Below are 13,875 nucleotides of genomic sequence, written 5' to 3'. Positions count from 1 at the left end.
TGGCTCCACGATGTCATTTCCTCCCATGATGCCTGGAATCTAACTGTAGAAAATAACAACTCTCTCATTATTGAAGCTCAAGTCTAACAACAAGCCCATGGTCAATTTGGTGTAATTAGAAAGCCCAATAACATGAGTCCAAGGAAAAAAAAAACACTAAAAATCTTAAGCAAATCAATCGTTATATAGTGGACAAGGTTCATTGTGCACACTATGAACCTTGAATTGGTCCAAAATGATTTCTTTTGCCTAAATTAGCATGGCCTTTTCTTTTTCCATTTCTTCCTTTTTTTTTCTCGCGCAATAAAAAACACATTGGTACTATGTATACATAATCTATTAATTACAACCAACATTGGCGTGGTGGTTCAACACTTTATCCCTTAAGCATGAGGTTGAGGGTTTGATCCTCACCCATGTGGAGCAAACCACTACGCGTTTATAAAATCAATAATAAAAACTTACTTATTTTCAATCAAATATCTATGAAAAGTATATATACTATAATTGTGATTACTTGTGAAACACTAAATTTATTAATGAATTAGATTAGAACATGTACATCATCTATTAAGTAGAAGTACATAATCTATTAACTATAAGTTTATAAAATCAATACCTTAAGTCCATAATAAAAACTTGCTAATTTCCAACAAAATATCTCTTAAAATTACATCATAATCATGATTACATGTCAAACACTCAAGTTATGAACATTTAGCTTTAAGTTTATTTAACGACAACAATTCACATATTATGAACTTAGAATAAAGTTACAATTCACATATTATGTACTTACAGATGTTAGTTTATGTACCATATTACAAAGGTGAATGTTTACTGAACAGGAGAGAAAACATTCACAAACTAATTTAAACAAAATGACGTCACTTTGGACCAAGGTTTATCAAACCCGGATTCATAATGTGCATGGTAGACATTAGTCCATGATATAACTTATGTAAGGAAATTGTGTTTCGAAATTAGAATGAGAACTTGAGGACTTTACTTTTGGTTTGGAGGTCTAACAAGAGAATTCAAAAACCTTGGTCTACGGTAGCGAACGTGTAACTTTATTTTCTTGTATATCGTCACATTTTTTAGAGGTAAGGTGGTAGACTTAGATCAGACTTCCGTCCAATAATTTTCCTAACCTCTCATTGCTAGACTTGGCGTCACTAGCCTCCAAAAATAATAATAATAATAATAATAATACTAATAATCTCCTAGGACCTGTCAGTTTTACAACCGATGGAAGGAAATCGATGCATGGGTGGAAGATGTAATGAACTAGAAGATTGCTGTGTTAAAACATCATCGTTGGCAGGATGTTTTTTTTTTTTTTTAAATATTTATTTATGTGTTTTAATCTTTTTGTCATGTTATATTTTGTATATCTTCTAAATGCACTTTAACAATTAACAGATGGGTGGGCTTAATTGTGTTTTTTCGAAATAGTTGGGTTAATTATTTTTATTATAATTATTATTAATCTTTATAACTATTATAATTTTATTTTAATATAAATAATAATTATTGTCATCATTAAAGCAATCTATAGTTTATAATAAATAATTTTATAATAAATTTATGTTTATGTTTTTTTTAAATGAAACAAATAGAAAAAATATAATTTTCTGACTTTCAACTAAATAGAAAAAAAAAATTATTTTCTGACTTTCATCTAAACACCAAAAAGTGAAAATATTTTTTACAAAATTATTCATTTTACAGAAATAAGTTTTCATTGTTTTCAAAAAACATTTATTATATATTCAAAGGGACTCCATAGAAAAAGATAATCTTAACTTTCAATCAAATAACATAACATATGTATATCTATTAATATTAATAATAAGGGCAAAAAGGTGAAGACGAAAAAGAAAAGAGGGAATTAATTATACAAAATTGAACTACAATTGATTATTAAGCATTGAAAAATAAAAGAGCTGCTCTTAACACTAAAAATGTCATTTGACGTACTATGTTGCGGATGATTATTTTGTTATATCGAACAAAATTTTTAGAAAAGAGCATTTTCCTTGCATAATAATCAAATGCCCAGGTCTTCTGTACAGTGTGCACTCCTCATCGATCGAAGCTAGCCGAGCCAACAGCTTCAATTCCCATCATGGATTCGGCTTCTCCTTTGAGACGGCGCGAGGCCAAGCGTGAGCTCCAGCTCAATTTCACCATCCCCCGCTTCGGCTTGCCCTTCCTTCCCGCTTGACTCGGCGGCCATGGCTGAGCTCTCAACCTCGCGGCTTGGCTCTTCCAAATTCGGCTCCATATCCATGCCCTGCGACTGGTGGCTCAGCGCAGACTCATGGCTCGTCGTCGACCTGTTACCCTCCTCGTCGCTGAACCCGATCCGGACCCGAGACTTCGCGCCCGATTTCTTGAACCGGCACCGGGTCCTGACCCGGTGAAGATCCGTGGATGCCGCACAATTCATCTCGTCCTTGTTCACGTGCCGGATATCGCAAAACTTCAACGGCGGCTCGTTGTTAGTCGCCGCCGCGGCTTCAGATGTTATGGGAACCACCGGGTCTCCTTTCAGAACCGCCTGAACCGCGTTCTGACAGAGCTGCCAGTTCCCGGACCATAGCAACCCGACCGACCCGTATATAGGGTTCACAATTCTCCCGCATGCCTCGTACAGCAATGATCTAAAGATTGCTGAAAACACAAACAAGAAAGCATCCTTTAGACACCTTCAATCACATGGCCGCATGCAACTAATGTAAGACATGTCCGGCATATATATATATATAATATATAACATAAATGTAAAGTCTAACTACCAGTATAAACTTTTAGTTAGTTGGGATGAAACATATATTTTACAGTAATTTGATTCTAGAACCAAGCCAAGAGAGATTATGTCTACATGCATATTACTTCGATCCTACTAAAAAGTAATCCGCTCTACACACATGGAGTGACTGCATGCTGAACATATAATATATAAACATAAATATACAGTTCAACTATAAGATAAACTTTTAATTAGTTGAGATGAAACACATAATTCAATTTGATATTTGAACCAATCCAACCCAAAAGAGACTATATGTGTTTACATATTACTTGGACCCTATTCCACACACATATGAAGGAACATGTTAAGCGCATATATATATAAAATATAAACAAAAATGTGCAATTTAACTGTCAATTTAAATTTTTAGTTAAAAACATACCATCCAACCATCAGATTAATTAGACTTTTAGTTCAGATGGAGCACATGTTTCAATTCAGAAACAGTAAAGTTGTTTGAGAGTACTGACCAGGACGGAGGTTTTGGGGGCCGGCGTTGATGAGGTTCAGGAGGCCAGCACGGCCGTAGAACTTGGCGAGGAAAACGGTGGCATTAGCCTGGGACTCGGGGTTTTTTATCCACTGAAGGCAAGGGCGTATGATGCAGTCATCACTGCACCCTTTTCTCAGAACTCGACAACCATTACAGCTCAACCTCATATTCACTCCACTTTCTGCGGATATCTGTCGTACAAATCAAGAAACAAAGAAAGACAGACCTTCGTATGGAACAACTAGGTTAATTAGTTGAAGATCTATCGATGGTGGGTTATGTTATATATGTATAAACGTGAGAATATATATGTATAAACGAAACGTTGGGTTTTGGTAGGGTGGTGGGGTGGTTTCCAATCAAGTGGCGCAGTGGTTTGAGAATAGTAATAAGAAACAGATGACATTGGCGGCGTGTTTTTGGATTAAAGAATGAAAAACCAGGTTTCCATATACATGGAACTAGGGGATGTACCTCCACTGACTCTCATTTTTATTACATATATTTATTTATTATTATTCAGACAATAATAATAATAATAATTAATTAATGTAAGTGGATAAAATGAAACAAGAAGCTAAGCTAACATTGTGTACATGTACGCTCCCGGCTCCTCCAAGTGGAGCGTGAATGCACTCCCAATATAAGAATCTGGGTCAACCTCCATTTTTTTATTGCTTAATTGTGGTAATGGTATATTAAATTTTAGGCCATGTTTGGTTTTCTGTGTGAAAAATAAAAAATAAACATTAGCTTAAGCATTACGTTTTACTGGGGTCCAAACCTCCCTCTCATGTGAGAAGTCACGGATATGCTACCCGATCACAAGACTTTTGACACATCTATCCAATATATATTTCATGTTTATAATAATATCAAATATTAAAAATAATAATATTTTTTTTGCGATTTTCACCCACTATTGGTGCCAAGGGCAGATCCAAAGGAGAAGTAATGGGGACAGTACAGTTGTCGTCCCTCACCCCTCCCCACCCAGTCGGTGCGAATTCACCATCAGGTATACATAAATGCACCACACAGTATTCAAAAGTGTACCACAATGAAGCGCACCACAAAACACACAACACTTCACCACATCCAATGATGCATTTCTAAACACTTTATGGTGCATTTATGCGTACTTAATGGTAAGTGACCGCATTAAAACTTGTCCCTATAAATACGAGTATATGACCAAACATAAGGACATTTGAAGACCTTCGATAAGCTAGCAAATGAAGGTCATTTCCTTAGGGTATTCATCAACAAGTAAAGCCTATAAGATTCCCAAAGAAATGCACTATGGTGGTGGAAGAATTTACTCATGTTATAATTGATGAGCCCAAAATCAATCTTAGTGGTATAGAATATCTTGAAGATAAGTTGGACAAACTAAGGCTAGGAAACAAATTATACCAGGAAGTTGAAGAAGTAACAAATGGTGAATATCTACTTCAATTTCTTACAAGACTATTGCTAGATGATTTTGAGGATGAAGCAATAATAGATGTGTTCGTTTTATTGATTACGGGGTAGTCAAACAGCATGCCAATATCACCAGAAAATAACTAAAGTGTAAATAAACTAAGAGAAAAATAAAAGAACACAATTATTTTACGTGAAAATCACGGGCCTTTTTGGACAGTATCAAGCTAGAATTCACTATATTTTATATGGAGTCGGGCACATGTACAATATGGTGTTTCTAGAGAGGTGTGTGGTGAGAGGATTTCGATGCCCTTCTCTATGACTGACTAGGGCCTTTTATAGTAAAATGAAATACAATATTTATTGTAATTTGGGATCTGTATGGTAATTAATAGGGTTGGAAGGTGAGTTTTAGGAAATAGAAGGATAATTTAGAGGGTATGAGCTAATTTAGGTTGGCCTTGATTGTCTTTCCATAATTGTGTAGTTGCCATGTAATTCCTTCCTTTACCGTCGCAGTTGACTGGTCAAGTCCCGAACTGGGTGCTGAGTCCGACTGCCGATATGACTGCCTTCAAATGCCTCGACTGACTAATGGGTTGACTTAATCCAATCCCATCAAGATGGAACAGTACAACTTCAAGACACGATACATGATTCAATAGTATAAGATTTGGGAACATAGGTTTCATCACTAACAGGTCATGGCCTGGAGGACATTTCCAATAGATTCTCTATCCCTATATCTATTAAGGAAGGTGTTCTTACAAGGTCATCTCATTCAAATTAATGAATTGGAAACTCGGGTTTACTTCTATCTTTGGCAATTGTGTAAATATTAGTGAAAGTTAGATTAAGGGTGTGTTTGGAAACCCGGAAATATAATTTCTAGAAATCATTTTTCGGGTTTTCAGTATTTGGCAAGAAGGGGAAAATGAAAGTCAATGGAAAATGGGTGAGGTGGTCAATGGAAAATAGGAGTGCTTTTTCGGAAAATAACTTCCCCCTCTTTTTTTTGGTGATAGTCATTTTCCATAGGCATTGTCACCGCACGCAGCGCCACCACCTTGCTGCCAGCCGACGTCGCACTCCAAACCTTACCAGGTCGTCGTCGTCATCACGCCCAGCAACACCACCTTGCTTCCAGCCATCGTCGCACCCCAAACCCGGCCAGGTCATCGTTGACGCCCAACGTCACCATCGATAGCCACGTCAAGATCCCACTGTCGCCGCCCATCCAACTGTCGATATCCACGCTGAGCTTCCACCATCACCGCCTAAACATCCATCTTCTTCGCCAATTGCCGTTGCTGAGGGGAGTGATTTGGACTTTTATTGTGGACGGTTATGGAGTTTTAATAATAATAATAATAATAATAATAATAATAAAAGGTACGGTTGTGCGTTTAGGAATTTGAGAATAATAATAATAATAATAATAATAATAATTTTTAAAACAACTAAACATTGAAAATGAAAATGTTTCCTAAATGGTTGGTGAGAGCACCAAGCATTGTGCCAGAATCTTAAACCTCTGCACATTTCAAATTCAAACTGAATGCTTAAGAAAAAAAGTCTTTAATGTTCACCTTCACCAGTGCGTTACATCCAATGACATGTTCTCCTTGTCTCTCGGTTAATTGCAGGTTACTATATACGCTTATGTTCACTTGCAATTTTTTAAGATTTCTCATTGTTTTTTTTTTTTTTTAATTTTTATATTTTAAGTAAAGATTTCTCATTGTTAGTACCTTTGTTCTTCAACGTTAGCAAAATAGGTATCTGACTCTCCATTGTCAAAAAATAATCAAGTGAAACAAAAATTTCATTAAGCGATAAAAATTAGAGTAACTTACTTTGTTAATTGTATAGTAGTCTAATTACATTTTTGTGTATAATTTGATTACTTATTGAATTTCTTTTTAAAGTAATTTGGACGAATTATGTTAGTAACTTAGTATGAAGCAAAAAGTAAATAGTGTGCATAAGACATTAGTTTAGTGGATTAAAATTTTCACTTAAAACTTCTTCCAATCATATTGTGGAGGTTCGATCTCTACCACAAATATTGGAGGTTTAGGGCAGGTTAATAAGGTTGTCTGAAAAAGAAGTATGCACGATCTTAACTCACTAGTTCAGTAACCAGTATTTGTGAAAATAGACCAAAGTTTGAAACTCTAGCATTTGACTGTGATTTACATCATATCATCACACATGCCTCTATCAGCAGTGTGGGAGACCCTTAGGTTGAGAATTAAACCTTTCGGGAGAAAAAAGAAACGATAAATTTCTTCGCATGGGCAATTCAGTTGGTCACGGGAGTAAAGTTTAAGAATAAAAACTAGGAATTGAGTCTCACCAGTGGTAGTGTAGGAACAACCTCTCAACTAAATTACTATGATTTACATCATTCCAAATATTCTGTTGAGTTGGAACGTGATCGCGTGGAGTTGGGGTCTTGGGATTCTTTTAGAAGGAAAAGAAAAAAGAAATAGAAAAAGGGGAATGTGAGTTTAATTAATTAATTTAGAGATGAATAGGTTGCGCGTGGGTATCACAAAGGTTAAAGGTATGAGTGTCAGAAGAGAGATCGAATCGCCACATTTCGGTTGGCTTGGAGGCCCACCTGAAGTCGCTCCTGGTTTTCGGGAAATTTAAAGCCGTGATCAACTACTTAACGTTAAAAAAAATAAAATAGAAAACTAATTTTGGTTTGTTTATTTCGATATTGATTTATTTGTCCATGTTTATCTTTACGATAACGAATGGGAAATTGAAAAGCAAAACCAGAGACTCTGTTTGCTGGTTTTGGTGTCATGACTATGGGCGGGAGCTTACCTGTTGGCCAGCGGTTTACTCGGTCGCCCGTCCACGCTTACCCCGTAATATTGGAGTCTTTATTGTCCATAACAATATTTAATAGTAATAATAATAATAATAATAATATACTAATTTGTGATTCCGTTTGTTGTATGATCTAAGTTAGATTCCAATTTTCCAATATTGGAACACTCAACAACCGTCCACTTCAATATATTATTCTCAAACTAACAACTAATTTGAAGTAGGAAAATGTTTTATATACTTTAAGCAATATGGATAAAAAAATTATTATTTCATTTTTTTAGTTAATTAGTATGTGATACGAGAATAAGAAGCAAAAGATAAAGTCAAAAAAAAAAAAAGAAGTAAGTTTTAATATTTAATAGGATTTTTTTTTTGAATTTAATAGGATTTTTATTTTTATATTTTTAATAAGGTTTTGGTCTTTGGAATTAGTACTTTTATTATTATTATTTTAAACTTAGGTGATTTTAACTTCGTCGAACTAATCCTAGACCCATATGACCCGCTCCTAGAGTCACTGCAGAGATAAATTGCAAGTCGCACAATCACTCCATCAATCAAATTTTAGTCATTATATGCACATAAGGATCTAATTCAAACCTTCCATCATCTTTCGATCTTTTTCCATACATATTTACAGTAGGATTTGAACCCCACATTGCTGCCTCCATAACATCTAAGTCAGGCAACGAATCAACTATGCTATATAAATACTCCAAGGGCATTTAATATCTTTATTATGCATATGCCAGGAAAAGTTGGTGTTGGGCATGGCTCTACAAGCCCTCAAATGCACAACAAAGCAAAACTATTAAGTTATTTTAGGTCGACGGACTAATTGAGTTGTGTCTAAAAGTAAAATCTTTTGATTTTAAATATATGGGCGGTGATATTTTGATAATTTCAATTGGTTCAACCAAAAAGAAAGAGTTAATTCCAGCAATGGTCCTCTGACTATGTTGATTTTTCAAAATTAGTCCTCGACTTTTAATTTGGACAATTTAAGTCCCTTGACTTTCAATTTTTTTCCAATGTTGGTCCTTTCGTCAAATTTTGATTAAGTTGAGGTCAAATGAAGGGATAAAATTGTCCGTTCACCTGTATAGTGTATTATTACTCGTATTTCTCCTGTCCTATACGCTATATATATGAATATAATCACACTCGAAGAGACTTCGACTGAGATTATATGGCTTCGATTCAGACTTCGGCTGAGATTATATTCATATATACCGCGTATAGGACAAGAGAAATACGAATAATAATACACTAAACAGGTGAACGGACAATTTTACCCCTTCATTTGCCCTCAACTTAACCAAAATTTGACGAAAGGACCAAAATTGGAAAGAATTTGAAAGTCAAGGGACCTAAATTGTCCAAATTAAAAGTCGGGGACTAATTTTGGAAAATCAACATAATCGAAGGATCATTGCTGGAATTAACTCCAAAAAGAAATATAGTATAGAATTATCAAAATGTTTTGATCAGCCTTATAAGACTACGCTTGGAAGAGCAGTTGAAGTGGTCTATCCGTCTATCACTCCATTAGCTCTTCAACCACCCATTTGATAAATACTATAATTGGAGAAGTTCACCATCTAAAAACCATTAAAAATTTCAACTTAAACATTTAAGCGGTAAGAGTTAGATAAATGTAATAGACTACTTGAACCTGTATCATGCACTCTAATTTCATTGTTACCCTTCAAAATGCTCCACTATTATTGTTTTAATTCATTTCAATCTCACTCATACCTAGTGATGGATTATATTGACCCGGGTGGTTCAACTCAAATAACCCAATAATCAAATGATAAATAATAAGAGATAAAGACAAAGGTAATGGAATGAAAAAGACAACGAATTGTTAGTCACAAAGACAAAGTTTGTATTAACGACCTGTGTAAAGCTATACAAGAGAATGAAAAAGGGGCAGAAAGTTATACTAATCAACTCCTAACTGCCCCGCGAAAAAGGGGCAGAAAGTTACAACTGTAGTGGACCGCGCCCCACGCAGCACCGGCCAGAGACCAAGCACCCAGGCTAGCCAAGCGTTGGACTTGGGCTAGGTGGCCAAGCACGGGGCTCGACCTAGGTGGTTGAACGCAGTGCTTGTCCAATGTTGGACTCGGCCACGTTCGGGTAGGTCGGGCTCAACTCCGGAGCCCTAAAGTTGGTTGAGTTCGATTTCTTTCGAATTAATCTGTAACGAGTTCATTTATAATATATTCATTACCTACTCCGTAGAATAAAAGCATAGAGAACGGATTCTTACTTGAAACACAAGCTAAGGAGAGCAATTTTATTCCGGAATCCAATAATGTTCTTCGAATTACCCACAGAATTTCATGCTAAATGAATAAAATGGAAACCAATTTAAATATGTGGGCGGCCACTGAGAATTTGGAGGATAGTGATTCGAGCATCTTCTCTTTTTTGTTTTTGTTTTTTTGGGTCGCAGCCTCGCAGGTACATCACATCCAGCATCTTCATCACATGCATGTAAGTTTGTTGATTCATGAATTATCCCAAAGCCTGTTGTTCCATTATTGATTGAGTCCAAAACAATTTTGACTTTGATATTGCGATAAGTCTTTTAATCCACTGTGCAATTTCTTTGATGTAACAGGTCAAAATATTGTAAAAAATAAAGTTATGAACTTAAATCATATGGTTAGACATTATACGGTAGGAATGTATTTAGTATGATCTTAGGGATTCTGTGCATATTCTTAGAGATTTATTTCCGATCCTTACCTTAGTTAGTATGTATATTCTTTTGAGTGAAATATATATGAAAATATGGAGTTCTCCATTTAACATAACATGGTATCGGAGCCTTTACTATAATTTTTTTTTCGCACCAGGTTCGAAAGACAAAAAAAAAAAAAAAAAATCAAGAGATTTTTTTCTTCTTTTTCTTTTACGCTCACGGCAGAAGTTTGGGTCGGGATCTTCGTCGGCCGTTTGTTGTCACTGCCAGCACAGAGAAGTCTGCCAAGTTTGGGGTCATTACAGGCTTAATTTTGCCATTGGAGGTCCCAGTAACATCTTTTTGTGTTATTTTGGTTTAGACGTACAGTTTACAATTGTTGGGTCGCGGCTGGATTTTTTATTTCTTTGTTATTATTGGCTTGCTGGGCGTGTTGTTACCTTGTTATTTGGCATTATGGCCGAGAATAATTCCAAATGGGTTATTGATTCAGGAGCCACGGATCATATGACTGGCAATTCTAGCCTCCTATCTACTTTTCATTCTTCTCAATCCATTTCTCATGTCACTTTAGCTGATGGTTCCACCTCTAGGGTTCTTGGTATTGGTACTACAAGTCCAACTCCTAACCTTCCGTTGTCGTCTGTTTTAAGTATCCCCAACTTGTCTTTTAATTTGCTCTCTGTTAGTCAAATCACTCGTGCTTTGAATTGTTCTATAACATTTTCCCTAATCACTATTTGTTTCAGGATCTTACGACGAAGCAAATTATTGGTAAGGGACATGAGTCTGGTGGTCTCTACATTCTTGATTCCCATATACCAAAAACCATTGTCTGCTTGGGGTTGGGTACTCCCTTTGAATCTCGTTGTCGCTTGAGTCACCCTTCTTTATCTTTGTTGAGAAAGATGTGTACGCAATTTAATCATGTGCCTTCTTTAAATTGTGAGTCTTGTCAGTTTGCTAAACATCATCGAGTTAGTTTAAGTCCTAGAGTTCATAAACGAGCAAATACTCCTTTTGAGTTAGTTCATTCGGATGTCCGGGGTCCTTGTCGTGTTATGTCCAAATCTGGGTTTCAATACTTTGTTACTTTCGTTGACAACTATTCTCGTATGACTTGGTTATATTTCATGAGAAGTCGGTATGAATTGTTTTCTCATTTTTGTGCTTTTTGTGCTGAGATAAAAACACAATTTGATATTCCTGTTCGATTGTTTTGAGAAGTGATAATGCGAAGGAGTACTTTTCTTATCCATTTTCTTATTATATGCTTGAACATGGTGTTCTACACCAATCATCCTATGTTGACACCCCTTCTCAAAATGGGATTGCCGAAAGAAAAAACAGACATTTATTGGAAATTGCTCGGGCTCTCATGTTTCAAATGCAGGTTCCCAAGCATTTTTAGGCTGATGCAATTTCTACTGCTTGTTTCTTAATCAACCGTATGTCATCTTCTGTGTTACATGGAAAACCGACTTACCATACATCATACATCATTTTGTTATGGCGATACCAACGCTCAAACTGTCAGGTACATCATGTAACATTGTAAACTTGACAACTGAAAGCTAGTTGCGGAAGCTACTATAGATATTATAGAAAGTTCACTCTAATTCATTCTCAAAGCTATAGGTGTCCAGGCATTCGATAAATAATGGGATGAAGCAGGGGAGAGTCGTGCCAATATAGCGGCCAATGACATTTATGCTTATAAGTATTATTACATTTGCATATTGACCCGACTCATCTCACGGTGAGACAATCTCACACAAGTTTTTACTTTATTATGGTGATTTTTTATTTTTTGGTGCATGCTTTGGAGACAAATTATGCTATGAACCCAAGTCCACCTTGCAATGTAGACCCAGGTCCATATTCACAATTTTAGAACTCTATGTTCACAATTTTAAAACTCTATATTCACAATTTTAGATCTCAATATACAAAATTACATTATTCAATATTCACAATTTTGAACTCTATATTCACAATTTTGTTATATAGTTTCAAAAATTGTGTTATTCTGTTGAATATAGAATTCTAAAATTGTAAATATAAAATTCTACAATTGTAAATATAAAGTTCTAAAATTATAAACATGGACTCGGGTCCACATTGCAAGGTGAACCTGAATCCATGGCATAACAACCATTGCTAGGAGCCATATGGTATTTTTGAGTTTCAATTTGATGAATAGTTATATCTTGGACCAAGGTGCATGGCGATTTTTGAGTTTTGATAATAATTATATCGTGGATCAAGGTGCATATTAATACATACACCTATACGCAAGTAAAAGTAGTCATATCTTACAAATATTGTCTATTTTCAACTAAAAAAACTTGATACTCTTATTTTGTTGACTACGACCTTATCATTTTTGTAGTGTCTACTCAACATCTTTGATTGGAATGAGACTCAAACATGTGAAGTTTCATAATCCATAATAGTAACAATAATGCCATTAAACTCTCCCCAAGTAACAATGTCCCTCACCACCCGTATTGGTTATTATTTTATCCAACCAATATTCATTATGAATATTCATTCTAAACTAGCACAGCCTTCACATAATTAATAATAAATTAGATGTATACCTCATTAAAATTTATATTAAAAAAAAAAAAAAAATCCGCCAGCGTACCGACACCTGCATATCTACAAGGGTAAAAGTTGATGCACAACAAATAATTATTTGGTGCAAAGAATCTAAATTTCTGTTTGGGGAACAAACACTATTACTAAAGCATTACGAACCAAAAAAAGCTCTTTTCTGTAATAAAATACTTTATATGCAGTTAGGTTCTATAAAAGTAGTATAGTAGGAGGAGAATTCAATTGTTCCAAGCTGATGTTCTATTACAAATGAATCCCCCAATGCCTTTTATAAATAATTTATCTATACAGAGTATTTGCACTTGATTCTAGATACAATTCTACTATAACACAAGTAACTTGTCAACTTCCTAATCATTGTATGCATGAACATCTAGTAGGAGACACTTAAATGTGGGGGTTGCTTAAATTATAGCTAATATAACATAATTAGATCTCAGGCAGTAAAGATAAAATCCTATAAATAAAGGCTAATCTAAAATCGAAGCATATGAAAACTAAAGCAAGTAGAAGAATTTCCAACTGCTCTTACTCTCCCAATAAACACCTTTTCCCGAATCGTCCAAAAGCAACCTAAGTTCTCCCCGGTTTATCGTCCTGCTCCCTGCATCATACATCATTTTGTTATGGCGATACCAACTCTCAAACTGTCAGGTACATCATGTAACATTGTAAACTCGACAACTGAAAGCTAGTTGCGGAAGCTACTATAGATATTATAGAAAGTTCACTCTAATTCATTCTCAAAGCTATAGGTTTCCAGGCATTCCATAAATAATGGGATGAAGCAGGAGAGAGTCGTGCCAATATAGCGGCCAATCTAATTAGGTAACTACAATTGTTCGAGATTCCAAATCTAGACTTGAATGACACAGCTTAACCTTATGTTCTTAGCTCTCAAGATTTTGTTTTGCAGAATCCAAAAAAAAAAAAAAAAAAAAAAAAAAA

The 13,875-nt window shown here is 35.3% G+C and overlaps 1 protein-coding gene and 1 long non-coding RNA gene across 2 annotated transcripts in view; both read right to left on the bottom strand.

Annotated features, from left to right (window-relative positions):
- Positions 1 to 1,869: 1,869 nt before the first annotated feature.
- Positions 1,870 to 3,597, bottom strand: LOC116019375 (LOB domain-containing protein 41). The gene is made up of 2 exons (XM_031259556.1): positions 3,292 to 3,597; positions 1,870 to 2,679 (listed from the first exon to the last, which is right to left on the bottom strand). The coding sequence occupies exons 1-2, from the start codon at positions 3,479 to 3,481 to the stop codon at positions 2,120 to 2,122; spliced, it is 750 nt and encodes a 249-aa protein (XP_031115416.1). The 5' UTR covers positions 3,482 to 3,597; the 3' UTR covers positions 1,870 to 2,119.
- A 9,483-nt stretch (positions 3,598 to 13,080) lies between these two features.
- LOC116021123 overlaps positions 13,081 to 13,875 on the bottom strand; it is a 4,835-nt gene continuing 4,040 nt past the window's right edge. Inside the window, exon 7 of the long non-coding RNA XR_004098917.1 lies at positions 13,081 to 13,531. This is a non-coding gene — a long non-coding RNA (uncharacterized LOC116021123). The remainder of the gene's footprint in view (positions 13,532 to 13,875) is intronic.

This window comes from Ipomoea triloba, chromosome 5 (assembly GCF_003576645.1).
Source record: "Ipomoea triloba cultivar NCNSP0323 chromosome 5, ASM357664v1".
Classification (NCBI taxonomy): domain Eukaryota; kingdom Viridiplantae; phylum Streptophyta; class Magnoliopsida; order Solanales; family Convolvulaceae; genus Ipomoea; species Ipomoea triloba.
The sequence above is the reverse complement of the archived record's forward strand: the minus strand, read 5'-3'. Positions and strand labels throughout refer to the sequence as shown.

Coding starts and splice junctions, on each gene's coding strand:
- LOC116019375 (XM_031259556.1), bottom strand. CDS start 3,481: ATGAGGTTGAGCTGTAATGGTTGTCGAGTTCTGAGAAAAGGGTGCAGT. Junction 2,680..3,291: donor CCCCCAAAACCTCCGTCCTG/GTCAGTACTCTC, acceptor TTGTGTTTTCAG/CAATCTTTAGATCATTGCTG.